The 20,791-nt window shown below is 37.9% G+C and overlaps 2 protein-coding genes across 3 annotated transcripts in view; both read left to right on the top strand.

The window, feature by feature from the left end:
* The window catches only part of col25a1 (collagen type XXV alpha 1 chain), a 69,213-nt gene extending 56,924 nt beyond the window's left edge, over positions 1-12,289 (top strand). Inside the window, exons 31-34 of the mRNA XM_088015100.1 lie at positions 807-860; positions 3,343-3,429; positions 6,033-6,071; positions 6,776-12,289. Coding sequence (XP_087871226.1) covers positions 807-860; positions 3,343-3,429; positions 6,033-6,071; positions 6,776-6,778 — 183 coding nt within the window. The 3' untranslated portion in view covers positions 6,779-12,289. The remainder of the gene's footprint in view (positions 1-806; positions 861-3,342; positions 3,430-6,032; positions 6,072-6,775) is intronic.
* Positions 12,290-13,615: 1,326 nt separating this feature from the next.
* etnppl (ethanolamine-phosphate phospho-lyase) lies at positions 13,616-20,791 on the top strand. Of its 2 annotated transcripts, XM_015006098.2 has the most exons (13): positions 13,616-13,788; positions 14,084-14,202; positions 14,452-14,611; positions 16,102-16,176; positions 16,311-16,404; positions 17,110-17,226; positions 17,680-17,762; positions 17,894-18,119; positions 18,284-18,438; positions 18,857-18,946; positions 19,773-19,903; positions 19,977-20,044; positions 20,142-20,791. In XM_015006098.2, exons 1-13 carry the CDS (start codon positions 13,676-13,678, stop codon positions 20,232-20,234), a joined length of 1,524 nt encoding a protein of 507 aa, XP_014861584.2. In that variant the 5' UTR covers positions 13,616-13,675; the 3' UTR covers positions 20,235-20,791. The 2 variants fall into 2 exon arrangements, with proteins under 2 accessions (XP_014861584.2, XP_014861585.2); XM_015006099.2 differs by lacking the exon at positions 18,857-18,946.

Here is a 20,791-nt window from a genome sequence, read left to right as displayed (position 1 = left end):
AACGCTACACAACATGCTAGAAGTGGAAAAACACAATTGTTATTAGCCACATGGTTACACCATGAGCTTAAACAAAGAGGACAAACTTTTATGTTTACTTTTGCTTGGGAGGAAAAGAAAGAGGAGATGCTAAACTTGTCCATGATCTTTTTGGGATCTCTGTATTAGCGAACCTCTGCCAGGAGGAGGAGCTCTTACTTGTCTGCGATGTTTTTCCGCAGGGGATTCTCGCATAGAAAAAATTTCAAGGTGCACTGTGCAAAAAATATGGGTTGTGTAGAGGGAGGCGGTTACTGAAGTGGCGTAATTTGGTCATGAGGAATATGTAAAAGCGTCAAGCATAAGCCCAGCCTAAGCCCAGCCTAAGCTGTGAAACAACATGCGGATGGGATCTCCAAGATTCAAAGTCCTCCAGGATATCACTTTCAAATCCACAAAGTTTGGTGGACATTTAAGACATTATCAGTTTTTGTTCGCAACTGATAATGGTAAATTATTGGATAAAGGAAGCAAATGTAGCTTTACTTAACTAAAATTATTTCAGTCCATTTTTTTGTCAGATGTTGATGTAAAATATTCTACAAAGTTTATTCTTATGCAACTTAAAAAATAACATTTTAAGTCAAAACCCTCCCTTGCTATTTTTTGTTCGCAATTTTTTCTGAGATATTTAAATTAACATTACGGATTAAAAAAAAAAAACCTTCTGATTCTGTTTGATCCTGATCTGGTGAGCTTTGTGTGGATGAGAAAAATCTGAACTCTCGTCTGAAACACAGTAATTAAGCAAAGTTGTACATTTTCAGGGGTTACCTGGATTAAAAGGAGATAAAGGCGACGATGGGGGGAGAGGAGAAAAGGTAGATGTAGATATGGTTTTGAAGCTTATTAATATCTCTAACGTCAGAGGACTGATGTCAATGGACAGTGAAGAAACTTTTGATTTCATTTGCATTTTAAGTGTTTTTTTCATCCCTCTAAAGTAAACTGCAATCGAAGAGGAATTGTCCTAATTTACGTCAATTGCTTTTATAATCCTAATGACTTTTCTTTACTTTTGCAGAAACATAAACTATCACCCCCCGCCCTCTCCCACTCCTCTCGAGTCAGATTTTTGTTGTCCCCTCCCATCAACAGTTCCACCATCTCATTGTTTCAGATCTAACTTGATTTTCAGGCATCAAAAAGAGAGATCAACATATAAATCCAAACATGTCCATTGACAACAGGCTCTTCAGTATCATACATGTGTTTTTTTTCCATGTTTCCATGCATGAACATAAAGTAACATATTTCACTTCCCTCATTTCTTGAGCCTGTTGGTAGCCCTTCCTTTCCTTGTTTTTGCTCACATTGTTTGTCTCTGTGATATGTGTATATATATTGTATTTTTTAGACACTGTATACCATTAAGAAGCTATATCCTGTTTCTTTTTGATGCATTAAGTTGAGTTTTGCTCCCCGCTCTAACACAGAAGAAGCTCTTAACATTTCATCTCTTTCAGGTCCTTAAGATCAGTAATAAGATGTTGACTTACACTCATCATAGACATTAAGGATGTAAGAATAAACTGATTTGTACAGGTCTCTGTAATCATTTGTGCATTGATTCAGTCAGTGCCCTGCTTTTTTAAAGGGGCAGGATTATTTAAAAAAAAGACTTTTTTGAGCTTTACAATATGTCGTGATGTAACATGTTTGGAGTATATGCTGGTGAAAATATTAAGAGATTAATAGAGGAGTGGACTGTTGGAAAAAGTAGTTCCTTAAAGAGACAGAAGCCCAGTTTGAAGGCGATAAATTACAATGTGAAATTTTTCTTAAATCATAATTGATATATGGCATTTTTACAACAACTGAAGGTAACATAGTAAATTGATTGTGTTATGTGACTGGAAAACATGTAAAAAGGAGTTTGCAGTGGAGCTCATCAGATACATAAGATTCTTAAAATTGATGACTGGCATCTCATTCTTTTGATTGTTCGTAACCTAGAAAGTGCAAGTTGCTTCACTGAGCAGTGCTGCTAAGGTGCCTCCTTACATTGACTGTGTCCAGTCAATGTAACACTTGGAACACACAGTTCCTCTCCTTAATCTGTGGTCAGCTGGATCCAACACTGTAGAGGAAACATTCTCTGAAAGGCAGAGAGGTGTGATCTTTCCATAGTTGGACCACATTCTCTTGACACCTTTGTTAAGAATTTGGGCCACCATCCCACTTCGCCACTTGGCAGGTGTTGTATTAGTCCTCCTTGCAAAATTGAAGCCACAACAGCCCTACAATGTCCTGACACTTTGGAGTTTGGGAACAACTTTTGTACACAACTCCTGAACATTGTCCAGTCCAATTCCATGTTCCCTGGTCTGGCTTACGGCTTTCCCTGCTACGAGATCCAACTCTCCACCAAGTGGTGTTGTGATGATAGCTCTGACCTTTTGCGCTCCTAAGTTCCCAAGACACACAGCTGCAGGTCTGATGATATGAGGCCACCTTTGACCCAAGGTAGCCTGGTGGCTATTACTTTTTGCTTGATACAGGCAACTCATTGCACGCAAACACACCTCGTATTTAGATTACAACCAAGCAAGTGACTCCACCGTTGTCCACATTGGCACTGAAGCTCACAAGAAGATGCATGAAGATCCTCTGAGATGGTACCCCTCCTAGGACACCATCCAGACACTCCAAGAAGGTCGGTTAATCAGAGCTATTGTTGGACATATAGGAACAGTCAAACTCTTCATTCTTTCTACTCAAAACCACAAAAATGGACCCTCTCCCATACAAGGTGCTCAGCTCAGGGCTTCAGTTTCTCAAAATTTACGATGTTCTTTCGTTGCGACTCAGATGAAACCTGTTTTGACCAGTTTAAATACGTGTCAATGACGAGTGTGTGTCAATTCATTCCTAAAATGATGGTTTTAAAGTAGTGCTTTGACATTTTACTCATGCTAACATGATATGACTCTTTAAAATGTTTGCATGGATGTTGAGTTTTAAAGTTTATGACTTTATGGAAATCTTGTGACATTTAATTCTGTATTGATGCAGTTTGTACTTTCCTGCTTTCTCTGGTGGTTTTCTCCCTGCTAGTCTTTCTCATCCTTTGTGCCCTTGACACCACTTTGGCAAAGTGTTTCCCACTCGACCTTGTTCCCTGCTTTTTGTGCCCCTTGTTTAAAGAATATTCAATTCTGCCTTGTATTCCTATCTAACTTATCTGACCATGTGCCTTCACTCCTTCTTGGGTTATAGACTTCCCTTCTTTAATCTCTCCTCATAGCAGTAGTAATTGTTGACAAAAATGAATTTAACCTGACCGAACCCTTGTATCCGCAGGGGGAGAAGGGAAAGAAGGGCAAAAAAGGGCCTAAGGGCGAGAAAGGAGAACAGGGTGCCCCAGGATTAGATGCACCCTGCCCATTGGTATGTCCCAACTGTGAGCTGGAGTTTGCCTACCAGCTTCGTGGAGCGGTTGCTCTGAACAAGGAGGAAGCTCCCTCTGGGTCCACTGACTCCCATCGTCAAGCTTTAACAGTCAAGAAATCCCCAACAACATTTGGAAATGTGCTCATTTTCAGTTGGACATAAAAGCTTGCAGTAAAATCCCAAAAAAGCTTGCGACTGGGCCTGATTGTGGAGTCAGAAACCTCAGAGGGCAGCTCCTCCTCCACACTCCCCACGAGTCTGTCGAAACGGACCGATGCAGGGGGTGAAGGGTCGTCCACCTCTCTCCCAGTAACACTCCTAGGTCATCTTTGCAAACAGGGTTTCCGGGGATTTAAGGGTGAAAAGGGGGAACCAGGGCAGCCAGGTCTGGACGGGCTGGATGCCCCGTGCCAATTGGTACAGTATTTCTCTTTTTCCTAAACCTCCTACCTGTGCATGCCACTCACTTTTAGCCCATTAATGACAAATAAACACACTCATGCATGACGTGAGAGCTTGACGAGCATGGTCACCTTACTTAATCGCAGCTTCATTTTCCATTTTTTAGTGACAAACACTAACCCTAACATCTTCACTGCAAGCAGCCTCTTCTAGATAAAACGTGAAATATACAGAATTAATAAATGTTTCATTTGGTCTATCCCTTTAACTGATTCCTGTCTTCCCTTCGAATAAAACTGGAGTAAAAGGCAAAAACTCACGTTTCCCCCCCTCCCTGCTGAGCCCGCCTTGGACCAGTTACCTTTTAACCTGATGCTAACACAGATCCCCTTATACTGATGAGTTAGCCATGCTACAGGCGCATGGATCCCTCTCTCAATCCGTTAACTCTCCTATCCCCTCCTGTTCTTGTACCAATTGGGCCAGACCATTACAAGAAAACAAAATAAAACATCAAGTTGGTTGCCACTGTGGACCTGGAATATTTTCATGATTACTTGTTTTATTTTATTGATGCTCATGCCGCAGAAGCGATGCTGTCTGAGGCGTGAAGATTCTGGTACAATGGGTTGAACTAAATTTGGGGAAATGCATATATTGTGCTTTGCCTTTAATGTTTTGCCACTTGTATTTTGTCACTTTAGAACTACAAACCACAGTGTATTTTATTAGGATTTTATAGGATATGTCCAACACAGTTATGAGGAAAGCAACTGATGCATGGTTTTCAAACTTTAACCAAATAAAAATCTGAAACGTTTTAGGCTAATTCAAAGGTTATATTTATACTTGAGTTATTTTTATTTCAAGACAACTTGAGTTTTCTATTTCCAGTTGCTGGGCTTTTTATTTTTTATTTTTGAGCTTCCTGCTGTTATTAAACTCAACTAGGATAAAAAAAAAAAAAAAAAATCCAACAGCAGAATCACCATGGTGTGCATGAGCAACATATTTCTATGTATTTTGTGCATGTACAGTTTCATTTTTTATTTATTTTGGCTAGAATGAAATGTAATGTGTGCATTCAGACTAACAGACAGAAACCAACTGAAAAGCTTAATATGAGAGAATAATTTGAACATTTTATTTAATGTTTGAAACGCCCTTTTTATTACTTGTTTTTATAGAAACTTTTGAGTTAAAGTAAACCGATTTTGCCCCTCTATTTTTACTTTCATGTGGCTTTTACATCTTCAGATTTAATTATGCCCACAATGAATGAAAAACACAAAAGCTGCGTTTTCATTTCTTTAGACTTCACTTCCAAACACCCTGACTTCCCTGAAGTGTTTTTCTAAGTGTTTTCAAGCTCTCTGAAAGTTTCCTTGCATTTTCCTTTTGACTTTGGCTGCTTTATCTCTTGTCCCAAAGCTGGAACGTTACCATTTTGAAAGATAATGAAATGAAGAGGGCAATTTTGCATTATCAGAAGAACCACTTTATTCATCATTTTATGATTTTATCATTTTGACGTCTCGTAATCATCAATGTTATAATAACATATCCAATAGTCAGCATGTACATCCAAAGAGTAAAGGACAGAAGAAATACAAAATACTCAAAATTTTAAGTTGTTAGTAGAAACAGCCAATAAAAATTGTGACAGAGAGCACTGTAAGATAGAATGGAATAAAATGCCAAATTAATGCTTTTATTGTCCTCAAGTAAACAATCTTAAAGTACTTTACCGATACAAGTAGTGGGGAAAAAAGCAGCCAAAGTCCAAAGAAAATTTTCAAATACGTTCAGTGTAAAGAGCCACTAAATTAAAGTGACTCTCCAGAAAGTCTCAAAGAATAGAAGTTAGGGGTAGTTTGAAGCTTTTATTTCTTTCTCAAAATCAGGCGAGAGTTTTAATAATACACTTTTGTGCATTAAAAATTAAATTAAATTAAAAAGTTTAAATGCTAAACAATACGACCGGGATCAAGATGTTGCTTTCATCTGATTAAAGCTGCATGGTCTCCTCAAGAGAAGTTAACTTTATTGGTTTGTGGTTAATGAGTGGATTTTCTTGAGGATCAATCTAACTTCTGACATGTGACGTATTATATAAAGTACAAGCCTACTAATCACAACCTTACACAGGCAGCAGTGAGGCATTGTTTCAGCTCTAACAGTTTCTCTTCTGTTAACAGGGTCCGGATGGATTACCAATGCCTGGATGCTGGCAGAAGGTGAGATGATCTTCTGGCAATCAGCAACATTACAGTTTGCACTGAAAATTGAGAGTATATTTAGTAGCAAAACAGAATTTAGCATTAAAATACTTTAATTGCCATTGAAATTCAACTTTTTTTGTGCGTTAAGGCTTGAAGCATGCAGACTTTTAATGAATTTCCATTTCCAAAGTTTAGAAATATGTAGCAAAAAGTGTATAAAAAGATTCCTAGAAGAAGATGGCAAAGCTAATTGGCAACATTTGTTGAAAAGTGGTGAAGTTGTGTATGGGACACCAAGTTTGGGTGTCGATACATAACAGACTTGCCACCCAAGAAGAGAATTTGTCATAACAAAGTGACGACTCATGTGGCAATTTGTCAAGAGAGGAGGAGCAGTAAATCAAGATAAATGTTTTACTAATTTGGACAGTCACCCGTCTCACAGATTTTCTAGCAAAAACTTAAAATTCGTAAAACTTGTCATTTTTGCTCCGATTCTGACCAGCATTTTTATTCCAATTGCAATTGTATAAGATATAATGATTTCTTTCATTTTGTTGACACTCACGCGTGTTTCAGCTTCTTTACGTTTGCATGCGTTCTCTGACAAACCGGAAGAAACGATGTGTGAATGCTGTGCAAAACATCTCATGGTGTCAAACTGAAAGACCCACTCAAAGTGACGAAACAACTTGTTTTTTTGTATGCTTCCTTTGCAGTGATCACTCTAACCCGAAACGCATGGAGTTTGTAAATAATGCTTCTTTTATGGTATTTATAGTTTTTTAATGGAAAAAAAAAAGAGTCAAAAAGAAACAAGTCTATGTGTGCAACAATGCAAAAGGAAAAAAAAAAAAAAAAAAGATAACCGTCCGTAAGCTGCTTCTACTCACATCGCTGTGTGGAAACAAAAACACGTGTGTGCGTCCCGCTGTCTCACATCTGCTTCGTGATGGAGTTCAGATCCTCGGCTGCCGGCAGAACTCGCGTCTTTAGGTTTTTTGCATGGCTCGGACTGGAGCGTGGCACTCCCGCCAGATCCTGAGGGTTGGAAGGAGTGAGACGAGAAGAAGTGTGGAGTTGGGAAGTGGAGGAAATGGGATCTGGATTGGCTTCTTAACACAAAACGCTAAGTGTCGTGTGCTGTTTTGTCTCCATGAGCTCACCAACTATTCATGCGGCACCATTCGCTCAAAGACTAAACAGGAAAAAAAAAAACGTACGAAAAGGGAAAAAAAAGACTGCACTGAGCTGACTGAACATTGCTTCCCCCCCCCCCCAGCCCACCATCCCTTGAAAAAGCATGAGTAGTGTACTATATTTAAATGTAATGTACATACATGTCACTGTTATGTGATTGTTTCATAATTTGTGTGGGAAAAAAAAAAAAAAAATCTGAAAAATCAGAAGGCCCAAAGCTCTGAAATGGTAACTTTTTCTTTCCTTTTAATCTTCTTAAGGGAGTCACACCATGGCTTGTAGCCTGAGTACCCTCCTTCCCCTTCTGAGAGTAAAGGTGTCAGTACATTTTTTATTTTTTATTTTTTGCTTTATTTGTGGCGAGGCCTGCCAAGCGAACAGTCTCGTCGGGCTTTTGCTGTTGCACTCATGGGGCTCGACGTCGTCGGTGCGGCGCTTCCTCAGGGTCGCGTATCTCCTGGACAAGAGTCTCGGCGAGAGTCTCTGCACTGGCAGGAAAACCAATCAGCCTCGCGCAGTTTGGATTGGAGCCTGGTCAGGCGTGCTTGGTGAGCACGGGAATGGAAATGGATTCTGCAGGAGAGAGAGCCGCTCGTCGTCCTCCCTGCGAGACGAAACGGGAGACGCTTCGAGATCTTCTGAGAACGTTGATAGAATGCAGTTGTGATGTTTTTCTTTACTCATTTTCTTTTATTATTTTACTCTTTTTTTTTACACATTTGTATTTTCTGTAATATAGCCTTTGGTGCCTCAAGCTTTTATTCATTCCTTTATCGAAAGAGTTTATACTTTATTTTTAGCCATTTGAGTGGTGTTTATTTCAAAATGAAGGAGACATTATGTTTGGGGAGGACTGAAAAGACGTTGCGCACTGTTTTTTTTTTTTGTTTCGATTTGTTTCGTCTTCACCGAGAATAACTCCATCTGATTATTCAGTAAGTTGGCATTGATTTCAACCGTATATCTGCTAAAGCTGCTTAGTGTTTGCATAAGACATTGCGGCAGTGGATGGAAGTAGCTGAAAGTCTCACTTTTCTACCTGGTTTACTCGTGAGGCTGAACTGCGCCACAGCAATGCAGCTGCCAAAACGTTATTCCATGGACGTCTCCTCTCACACAACTCAAATTTTTCAAGTTTATAAGTTACTCCTGGTATTGAAAACTTGCTTGCAAATATGCTGAAGTTGCAGGAGCTCTCGTGTACAGTGTGGTCAAGTTTTCTGCATGAACACCGTTTAGAAAATGTAGATTTAAAAAGATCATTTTTTGATGGAGTGTATCCAAAGGCTATTTAAGTTGATTTAAGGTCTAAAGTAGAAAAGGTTATCGTCAACATAATAGTCTATAGCAAGCTTCTTTACACCTATACATCTTCTATATTGTCTTACATACTGTATATGGTGACAATATATATATTGAAGTACAGGACATTAATCACCTTCCACCAACACCAGTCTGGCCAGTTGTATCACATTCCTCATCACATGGAACAAACATTATCAGAATTTAGGATTGATATTTATTTGATAACACAAGTCCATTTACCTTTTCATATTTCCAGCATTAAAATTAGTTATTTTGACAACGTAGGTGCTATGCAAGGTAATAGTTTTTTTTTTTGTTCAAAAACGTTAAAAGCCCTTCTCGTATTATTACATTTTGAGTTGTAACAATTAAAATCTTTAATAAATTTCATTGGGGTTTGTTGTAATTGATCAGAGCAAAGTAGTGCATAAATGTGAAGTGGAAGGTAAAATGGTTTTCCTTGGGTTTTTTTTTTTTTTTGGAGGTAAAAGCCTGAAAAGTGTGGATTGCACATGTATTTGGGACCCTAATTGAATTTTTTTTGTTGAGCAATCCTTCTTCAAACATAATGACATCTAGAATAGAGCTGCACAATATTAAAAAAAAAAAAGCCTGATTGTTATTTTCAGAATAGCATAGAGATTAAATTAACAGAGCAAAACCAGCTAAATACATGTGCACGCCGCACGGCACACTTTCAAAGTACTGATTTGGAAAAAGCAAACGTAGAATACCATGTGTCACGTAGCCACTTAAACGTTATGCACTGCCTTTGTGTTGATTTATTAGAAAATATGTTTAATCCCAAAACTATTGAAGTTTGACAAGATGTGAAAGAGTTCCAGGGGTGTACAAACATTTGCAAGGCATTGTACAGTCAGATCTTAATCATTTACTGTAGGAGCAGATGTGATAATGGCAGGTCGATCTGTGAGGATGTTTCTGTTTAACTGTTCATCTCATCATGATGAAGAGTGGATGCACATCTGTACAAACCAGTTATTTTTTAACCATACCAGCAGCTACAGCTAAAAAAAAAAAATAAACTGATTTCTTTACAGCTGTTGGGGGTTTATGTATGTCTAAAATAGGAGTTTTTTTTTTTTTTTTTAACATTTATTTGTGTATTTGTTTCAGTATTCTAAGTGGTGCATTATTTATTTTTCTACAGTTTTCTTTTTGTAAATGAAGGCATTTTGTCGGGTTCTGAGCAGCATTCCTTTTTAGTTTCTGATGCCAGTTTTTTGTGTTGATATGACGGAACTTTAAGCTCATAACGAGGCATCGTAAAACAAACCTGCAAATGTAACATTGGTAGAAATTGAGAGGGCATTTGCATGTTATTGTAATGTGTACTTAATGTGCAGTTACTTCAATTTATAGGCCTTACATCACGCGAGTACATCTGCTTCGTCTAACTTTGTGTGCGTCAACTCTGACGACACGCCGATTATAAATTCATGACGGCCTTGTCTCACGCTTTTTTTTTTCTCTCTTTGTCTCTTTACATTGAATGTAGTTTGATATATATGTATAGTGGAATATTAATGTACTGTTGAGATGTGCTCATTTGATATAAAGTGCAATTTATACTTTGGTTCATGCGTGTAGCATCAAATGCTGCTTAACTATCACACTACAGTGGTTTTCTTTAGCTTCGTTTGTTCAGCCGTGCGACCCTGTATACCACTACCTGGAGACATGGAGGAATATGTACACACAGACTTTTAATTAAATCTTAATTTACAGGATTTTTGTTTCAATCTCTTCTTTCAATCGATATTTGTGTCGATATTTAATAGTTTGTTTTGGTTATTTTATTATTTTTTTAAATTTTGTTTTGATTACCAGCCTTTATTACAGCCTTTGTTCTCATGAGGTGCTGTAACTTTTAGAATGTGCAGCTATTTTTTATTTTATTTTATTTTATTAAACATTGTTTGTTTGAGTTTGGTGTTAAAGTTTCACATTTAGTTTACTAAACTAGACATAAGTGCCAAAATATATTAACTATTGATTTCCTATTGAGCTGCACCATTGGTCCTGATAGGATTCTTTGAATCTGTAAAAGCCTCTTGCTTAAGGTTCCTCTGAGGCAGACTTTTTCAACTCTGGTCCTCAGGTACACTATTCTGCATGTTTTAGATATTTCCTTGCTTTGATAAATATAACAGACAATTGTAGTTCTTTAACCCCTTCATGTATGAATTATGATCCTTTGTGTCAGGATTTCTTTTCCCTTTTTTTATTTTCTTAAGGCATAAAAAAAGGTAGGTAAAAAATGTTGTAAAAAGAAAATTATTTTAGTTTTTTTTAGGTGATCAATTGTAATTTTCTCCAAATACAAAGTTATTATTTGAAAAATACACGAGTAGTGTTGTTATCTGATGTCACAATTTTTTTTTTTTTTACCTGCAAGAGTCGTCTAAGGAGGGACCGGGTCGGTCGGCATGCTTTTTTGTCTGTCGGCCATATTGGATTTAACAAAAATAATTTCTTGCATTTGCAGCTGATGGCCAGTAGTTGATAGTGTATTTTATGATGCATTAATGTCCACTTCAGTGGTCTGTGTCCATTTATAACATAAAAATCCACAAGAAGCACAAGAAAATGGCTTTTAGATAGCTGTCCACTGTAGTGACCACTATGCATGAAAGGGTAAAAAAAAAAGCAGGGAAACGTCTGAAACATGCAGGGTAGTGTACTTTGGTAGCCAGTGTTGGGGAAGCACTGTACTAAATGTTAGGACAGTGTTTCTAACTGAACGGCATGTGAACTGATCAAAAATGTGTCCTTTTGATACTTTTTTGTTGGTTTATTACCAAAAAACTTTTTTTTTCCCCCTTTTCTTTTCTAGTTTGGAGCAGATTTATTTGCAAAGTTTTCCAAGGTGTCTTTTTTTCTTAGTTTGGCCCCTAAAACCAGTCAAAAAAGATAAATAAGTGATGTTGGGTATATTTACCACATATAGACTTTGTTAAATTTACTTTATCTTGGTTGTGGAGGAAAACTTTCAGCTGGATGGTTGTCATTCACACTACAGCGCCTCTTGTGGCAAAAAGAATTATAACATGCAGAAAAGTTGATGTGAATAAAATCCCACATTCACTAAAAATACTTTTTTTCCCTAAAACAAAATTAAAATAAATAATGTATAAAGTTTTAAACAAAGAAAATCAGACATGATCACATTTGATATTCCTTAAATCTGTTTGCATGAGGCTTTTAAAGGCAACTAAAAGATGAACTAAAAATAGTTAAAATATTTTATGTCTGCCAATATGTCTTTGGTATATTGAGAAAAAAAAACTGGTTTGACTTGGAGAGCGATCTTTCAGGGCTGCTATAGAGGAAGCCCTATTTTCCACTGATCCAAACTTTCCAAGTGAAAAAGCAGACACAAGACAATAGAGTTGCATCCACAATTTTGTTGCTGCTGCATTAATGTTTAAGCACAGGACTTTTCTTGGATTAGCAAAAATTCTTAAGCCAAATTGAAAGAGCAAACTTGTCATGTACCTTAATTCTGGTTCAAGTTGGGCGAAACAAAAAGTTTGAGTTATTGGACAAACTCTGGTGTTTTCCCTTTCAGCCTTTTTTTTCTTTTATTGATGCAATACCAATTTTATCTACATTTCTTGATTTCACATTCTGTATTTCAAGCTGATATTTCATATGACTGTGCTGTTGGAGGAAAATAAACCGTCTTTTAAGTATTCCAAAAAGAATGTTTGCCTTTATTTCCAGTTTTAGTTTGATGTATGTAATATTCCTCTATGTTTAAATTTCTTGAAATTATTTAATAAAAACATAACTGTTCACGTATAGTTGGAGAGTTATTTGTAAAAATGTTTTGGCACTACTGGTCTTTATTCAACAGTAGCTGGAGAGAGGAGAGAAGGATAACTGCGCTGAGCCGGCATGTGGCGCCCCATATTTGAAAGTTTATGTTTATAATAATATGAAAGAATTGAAATCTTCTTGTGTTGTCATAGTGCCATCAATAATCTGAGATAAATGTGGGCTAGTGTGAGAAATAGCTATTTATTTTTTAATCTTTTGAATCGCTTAGAATGTAAAACAAAAAAAAAATTCACAGAAACTGGGGAACTACTGAACAACGTCACATTTTCTGATGGGATTAACTGAATTTAAAAATAAACATTTTTAGATAAGCTTAACTACAATTACATGTTTATATTAGACTAAAAAAGGAAAATACATGTTGATTAAAAAAAGGTGATTTAATGTTTATTGTTCCTTACAATTGTATTTTCAATTTATTAGCCATTTTTCCTGTGTATTTTGTTGTATCCTAATGCTCACATTGTCAGGAGCCAGTGTGTGTTGGCTAAAAGAAGCACAAAAGTCCCTCTTTCTATCCATTTATTCATTCTGTCTTTATGATCCACTTTTATTTATTAAATCACTATTACCTTCCAGATATTTTAGTTAAGGTTATATAATTTGTAACTATAATGCATTTTTAGGATATGTTAAAGCTGTCAGAAATCGCCTACAAATCTGCAGACATTTGAGATCACATCTAAAACCACTTATAACAACTGTTTAAACAGTTAAAATACATTCATAAGCATCAATATTTACATGGAAACTATCTCGGCACTACTGCAGAGGGTCACTTTTTACACTCTTCCTTATTTCCAGTCAGCACTATAGGGAAAATGAATGGTATTTTCAGATAGTGTGTCGAGTAGCATTGCAACAAGACATTTAAGTTTCCAGAGCTGTCTTTTCTTTTTAATATTCTAGATATGCTTTACGAAAGAATATGCCATTTTTTCCTGAATAATTTTAAGTCATTCTATTCTAATCTGTGGATAGGTTAATGAAAGAACTCTGACCCATAACTAGGCGTTCACTACATATCACTAGAGAAATAGATTGTACACCATTTGTAAACAAAATGTGAAGAGGTAATTTAATTTCCCCCATTTTTAAAAAATTTTTTAAATTATTTTTAATGTTCCCTCTATTTTTGTCTACGTGGCCTCTCTGGCTTTCCATACCTTTGTCAGACTTTGATAGAAGCGCGAGCAGCGGTTCTCGTGCCCTCCCCGTGCGCGCGCGCGTTGAAAACTCCTTACAGGTGTATGTTGGCTGGAACAGATGGTGCTCGACCAGTTTTTCTGTTGCATGACAGAAAGATGTCGCTTGACGGACTGGAGAAAAAGAAAACGATAGACTTGAGACAGAAGCACATTGGGTAAGACATACTATTGTGATAAGACTGCAGATGTTAGAGAACTTACAGAAACGACAGTCTGATTATGTAGCGCATTAAAGAAAAGAACATGTTTGTCTATCGCCTTATTATCATTATTACATCTACCGAGAATTAATACAACAATTCTAAAGTTATTTGCTTAACTTAATTTTAAATTATTTGCGTAGAGCATTACTACTGAGTGGTTACCTTTTTGCTAGCATATGTTTTATTAAAGTGCTGAATCAGAGGGGATTCGCCTGTATTGTTGCAACAATTGTTTGTTCCTCTGCAGACCATCGTGTAAGATCTTCTTCAGCCATGACCCCATCAAGATTGTAAAAGCCAAAGGTCAGTATATGTATGACGAAAAAGGACAGCGCTACTTAGACTGCATCAACAATGTGGCTCACGGTAAGCATAAAAATATAAAACACACTTTTAAATGTCCAAAAAAAAAAAAAAAAAAAAAAAAAAAGTCTAGTTCTTGAGATTCTGAAATGATCTTTAGGCAATTGTACCACAACAGGAAATTACTACAATATGTAATACAACAACAACAACAATTACTAAATTCTGTTCGTTTTTTCCCCCCATAATTATCTGGTTTAGTTTTCATGGTTGTCTGTCTAAGTTTGGTTTAGACCTCCTGTTTTTCTCCAGTGGGCCACTGTCACCCAGACGTGGTGAAGGCAGGAGCTGAGCAGATGGGATTACTGAACACCAACACCCGGTTCTTGCATGACAACCTGGTACTGTATGCCCAGAGGCTGCAAGCGACCCTGCCAGACAAGTTGTCTGTGTGCTACTTTGTCAACTCAGGGTAAATTATATCCAGACATATTTTTTCCACACCTGAAACAAAGACCTTAAAAAGGTGTTACAGTCAGACCTGTTTTTTCACTTGGCTGTATGCGTGGTTCAGAAGGAATCCTCACTTAAAGTTATGAAAACTTTGGTATTATGCTTATGTATAAAAAAATTACATATTCTCCTCTTTGCATAAGTTACATACATTTGAAAACCTTTAGTTAATAAACATTTTATGGTGCAAAGGTCTTTTGGTTTGACTGTATTGCAGACGTGAACAAAGCAAGGATAAGCTGCAGACTCAGCATTAGTCGCTTCCTAAAGGTCTGATTTATCAAATTGATCGAGGTCACCATGGTTACTTATTTACACCACTTTTCTACAGTACTGCAGCATTAACCATCTGAATTATCTAGACGGAGGTAATTATGTTTTTGATAACGATCCATAAACCCTCAATACTACACTGAAGACATATCAGCAATGTTAAGCTATAAACTTGACATGAAAATTCCTCCTTAAGGTCTTTAGAGGCAAAAAAAAACAACTGAGCTTATATGAACTGACAGACTTTGTTCTAACAGCTGGCAGTAGATGCAAAAGTATTGATCTACCAAAGAACTTAAGAAAAAAAAAAAACTCCTTTTTTTCGTGCTGCAACCATTAATTACAATTATAATTTCCCCGAGAGAAAATCCCAGAGGGATTAATAAAGCTTATATCTATGCATCTTATCTATTAAGATTCTGTGTGATGGAGCATAAAATATGAAGAGGAAGAGCAGGTTCTACTAAGCAAACTCCGAAAGGTGTGATGCGTTTCAATGTGGAGAATAGTTTTCCGCCTCACAGAGCGATTGGCGTGTCAGTCAAAAAGTTTCAGTTTTGACTTCATATGACCAGAGCACAATCGAACGAATTGCTTTGCAGGTCGTCCGGTTGAAAGATTCTCCCACCCGAGCTGTAGACCTCTGCAGCTCCTCCTAACTTTGGCTCTTTGTCAGTTTAGGTGGACGGTCATGTCTTATAGGAGGTTTGCAATTGTACCATCTCAGTTAAAATAGATAGATTTCACACCTTTACTTGTAAAATAAAATGTGAAAAGCGTGCATGACTTTTCTTGCGCTGCATATTGGTTTGTCACAAAAAATCTAATTGTTTATTCCTCGTAAAATTGACATTTTAAGAGGAATAAACAGTTTTGTACAGTATTACAAATGTACTATTAATAGAGGTAGATAACCTGCAATTTTAATCTGGAGTTGTGGAAGTATGAATAATGTAAAACCCCCTTTTTCAGGCTCTAAGAGTGCATTAACATTTGTTTGTTTATTTATTCATTTTTTCACAATTCAGTCAGAATGAATGAATGAATGAATGGGCGTTCGCCTCTGCTGCCCTTGCATTGGGAGATGAAATAACACGCTGCGAATGACGTCCGCGAGGCTTCACCTGTGTGTTTTGTGGTGACTGAGTAACTTAATGTAACCCTTTGCCCCGTCAGCTCTGAAGCCAACGACCTGGCCCTCCGACTTGCATGGCAGTACACAGGGAACAAAGATATCATAACACTGGAAAAGTAAGAGCCACCGTATCTCACTCATGATGTGACAAAGCAGCCACGTCTTCTTACACCTCTGATTCACCGCACTGACGTTTGACATGAGAGCTCTGAGCGGTCCGCTGGATTGTGTTTGCTCTGTCTGCCTGCAGTGCGTACCACGGCCATGTGTCATCGCTCATCGACATTAGTCCTTATAAGTTCCACCAGCTGTCAGATGCTGAGCAGAGTCAGTTCGTCCACGTGGTGAGTGGGGTTTTGCTCTCACCTTCCGCCTGCCTGCACGCTATTAAACCCCCATAGCTTTGCTCTGCTCTGCTGCGTTTTGACAGGCTGCTGAGTTTTCAGCACACGCGCGAGTGGAGAGAAGAGAGAAAAAGACAGAGGATTAAAAAAAAAAAAATGCATCCAAAACTCTTTTTTACGGAAAAAAAACAACAACAACCTCTTTTTCTCAATTTGGTTTGATAACATTTATTTGGTTGAAGTATTGCTCTTTTGGACAATATATTCCCTCTGGTTTTGTGTGCATATGTTATACTTATATGAATTACGAAAATGTTTCATTTTCTTTCGGGGTAAATAAATAATTTTTTCATAGAATTTAAATAATACAGATGAAAAAATATGACTGAATAAATTCTATTTTCCAAGTTTGACAGCTTGTTCTCCAGACTTTCGATGGATTTCTTTGGACTTTGGATGCTTTTAGCTAAATTGCAGCAGCTAACCATATTCATAGCTTCTAAACCTCAAAATGAAGCAATGATGTAGCACTCTGTCACAAAAATACAATTTAAATTCGGTACACACTCCCAGACAGAAGCGAGGCCAACAGCAGCATATATGTATTTCCAATAAATGTGTTAGTTTGCAGATTAACACAGAAAAACACAGAAAACAAAAGTAAGACCCATATACATTGTGTTCTCCATGCCAATTTCCACACAGGCTCCAAGCCCAGATGTGTACAGAGGCAAATACCGTGCAGACCATCCTGATGCAGCTACAGCGTATGCAGATGAAGTCAAAGACATAATAGAGAAAGCCCATATAAAAGGACATAAGGTATAGTTCATGTCTAAAGTTTTTGTATGCTTAGACTAATGTTGTATAGTGTCTGAAGTAAATTATTTCATTGCACAAAATGACCAATATGTTTTGGTTCATTTGACTATGATTTCTTGCTACACAAGAAATGTTGAAGCTTTCTTTAAAGTATTTTCCTCTGATTTAGTTAAATACCAGGCGGTATTATTTATTTATTTATTTATTTTTTTGGACGAAACACCATGAAAGCTATGCTAACATTCGATCTGATGACCTACAGTAACATTGCGGCCTGAACATCCCAGCATTACACAACAGCCACAATCTTATTTAGCCCAGTCAAGTGAAAACCAAATCAGCAGACTTGATATCGGGAGGCGTTCAGGTCAAAGACGACGGGGAACTGTTCTATTTGCCGCTTATCAGCCTGGCTGCAGATATGTGGAGCCGATGTGCTTTTCTCTTGGGCAGATTGCTGCTTTTATTGCCGAATCGCTGCAGAGTTGTGGCGGGCAGGTCATCCCCCCAGTGGGTTACTTCCAGCAAGTGGCTGAGTATGTATCCAGCATTAGTGTTTGGTGTTTACACTGATAGCTATAGTGTCACTGACCGTGTTTGATACCAAGTTTGCCCTAATTTGCTGAATGTACGATTAAGTCTGAATAAACTCTCTTCTCCTCTACAGGCACGTCCGCAAAGCAGGAGGTGTTTTTATCGCGGATGAGGTTCAGGTGGGTTTCGGCAGAGTTGGGTCTCGGTTCTGGGCCTTCCAGCTTCAGGGAGACGACTTTGTGCCTGATATCGTCACAATGGGGAAGCCTATTGGCAACGGCCACCCCATGTCATGTGTGGTCACGACCAGGGAAGTGGCCGAGGCCTTTATGTCATCTGGAATGGAGTACTTCAACACAGTAAGAGCTTATTTTAAGAATAAAGGGAAAATTAAAGCAACTCGAGTACTGGAAGTTAGATTTTTTTTTTTTTTTGGCTGTTTTATAGAATTAAATTATGTTGCAAAAAAAAAAAACTCATTGAAAATACTTAAATGAAAACCTAGTACTTTTAATACTTTTAGTTTGGCGGTAACCCCGTGTCTTGCGCCATTGGCCTGGCCGTCCTGGATGTGATTGAGAAAGAGGATCTGCGGGGAAACGCGCTGCGTGTTGGCCAGTACCTCACTAATGTGCTGGAGAAACAAAAGCAGAAGCATCCGCTGATTGGAGACATCAGGTGAGGCAAAGCCCGACTCCAAAACGCTAAGTAATCAGTGGCTTCACGAGAAAATATATCCTCTTTTCTTGAAATAGAATCAAGTGAGCTGGGGAATTCCAGTTCTTTATAACACCTTTTAAGTGTATATGTTTTACATTTTTGCAAATGAATTAAGATTGTTCAAATTAACACAAGTCTAAAGAGCTCGCACATGACTTTTCTCATAGATACACTTTGCACCACTTTTCTTCTCTAGACATCAGAGGCTCCAAAGGAAAGTTGATTTGTTACAGTTAGGTAGAAAATCAAACATGTTCGCAATTACTTTATATTTTTAATAGCGTGTAAGACATCATACAAGAATGTAAGTAAAAATATAATTTTAACCATTTTCAGCAATGGCTTCAGGCTAAAACGAAGGTGTCGCTCTCTGCAGGGGGCGTGGCCTGTTTGTTGGGGTGGAGCTGGTGAAGGACAGAGTGAAGCTCACTCCGGCTACGGCCGAAGCCCAGGAGGTCATTTATGAGTAAGACTTAAGGTCTCAGTCTTGTTTTTCTGAGGTCAAAAGCAGACGTATGACACAGAATCTACATGAAAAGCGTGAACATTTTCATTTGCAGAAAGTGAAGAGAATTAGGCGATCAGTACGTAACAGATAAGACAGGATAGGCGGAAGTTGTTGATTGCTACCAGTTAGCCTTGTCTTTATGGCAGATGAGCTGAATGTTCAGATTGTAAGAGCCAAAAATGCCACAACTAACGACTATTTAAACACTGTTGATCGCTGCATGAAGCTGCCATTCAGTGATGTTTCACAGATTTTTGGGGTAGATTAATTGGTGCCAATACCAGTGACAAAATAAAACAACAGTGATTATCCCAAATGCTTACTGCACAGTATGTACATTTTTATTGTAGATACACTCAAAGACACTTTACATGAAATCAGTCATATATACATTCACACACTGATGATGGCAAGCTACTGGATTGCATCCACAGCTGTCTTTATTGAGAAACACAAACATAACCAGCTGACATATTAATTCAGGTAGAGCCTTCTTAACACACATGCTTAGCAGCTGTCATTTTAAAATGGCATTACCTATAGAAGAGTGGTAGGTGGTCTTCCTTTAGCTTCAACACCAGTATGGGTCTTCTTTACTTTTCTAAGTACTGGGCCCTTCTTTCAGCAAGCTGAGCAGCATGCTCAGTAAGATGTGGAGCATATTTTAGTTCAGTGACAGTCGAACCAGGAAGAAAGCTAAGCAGTTGATTACGCTAAACTTCAGCGTAATCAACTGCTTTTAACAGAGTTAAATCTCAATCTGATTTAATCTGAATATTTCCAGATTAAAGGAGCAGCATGTCCTTTTAAGCGCCGATGGACCTCATCGTAATGTGCTGAAATTCAAGCCCCCTCTGTGCTTCACCACGGAGGATGCTGACCTGGTGGTGGAGAAGCTCGACCCCATTCTTACAGGTATTTGTTTACTAGCTGCAGATGTTCTGCGAATGCGTTCAGAGGTATTATGTTGCTGCTTCCTTCATTCCAGAGTTGGAGGAAGCGTTAGGCTTGAAGGCAAACTATTCGGCAAATACAGAACATGAAAAGAGAAGAAAGGTAAGCTGTGTGCGACGCCCTACCAACTCTGCCAAGTTTTTTTGTTATTTTTTCACCCGACGAGTCGGGCTTGATTTGTGCTTCATTTCTTCACAAGCTGTCAAAAGATGAAAATGGGCACGGCGCGTTAAATCACAGCGACGAAGGAGTCCAAAAACAAACCAGACGAAGGAAACGGATGAAAACATGAAGATGACTAAAAGCATTTATAGGAATTGGAGAAAAATGCCTCAAGATTATTCTTACACAAATGAAGTTGCTTTACATGTCTAATCCTATAATTCATATGTGCGTGTGTGTGTGTGTGTGTGCGCGTTTGTTTGTAATACCTTGTGGGGACGATTTTCCTGACATATACTATGTTGTGGGGACCAATTGCCCCTCGTGGGGACCAGGCTCCGGTCCCCACGAGGGGAAGCCCTGTTTTTGGGTCAGGGGTCAGATTTAGGGCTAAGGTATGAATTGAGTTTTGGTTAAGGTTAGGGTTAGGTATGTGATGGTTAGGAAAAGGGTAAAGGTAAGGTTTAGGCTGTAGAAATGAATGGAAGTCAATGGAAAGTCCCCACAAAGATAGCAACACAAACGTGCGTGTGTGAAAATAGTACATGGTACTTTGGCAACAAAACACCTCTTTCCTTTTTATGAATATATGGAATATTTGTATGAACCAGTGAACACAGTTATATTCCGTCATATAAAATAGTATTTAATTTGACATTTGAATTAAAAAGGACATTTTTAAACCTA

This window comes from Poecilia mexicana, unplaced genomic scaffold, assembly GCF_051168715.1.
Source record: "Poecilia mexicana isolate PSO_F unplaced genomic scaffold, ASM5116871v1 scaffold_18, whole genome shotgun sequence".
Taxonomy (NCBI): Eukaryota; Metazoa; Chordata; class Actinopteri; order Cyprinodontiformes; family Poeciliidae; genus Poecilia; species Poecilia mexicana.
Note: the sequence above shows the minus strand (reverse complement) of the source record. Positions and strands in the feature narration are given on the sequence as shown.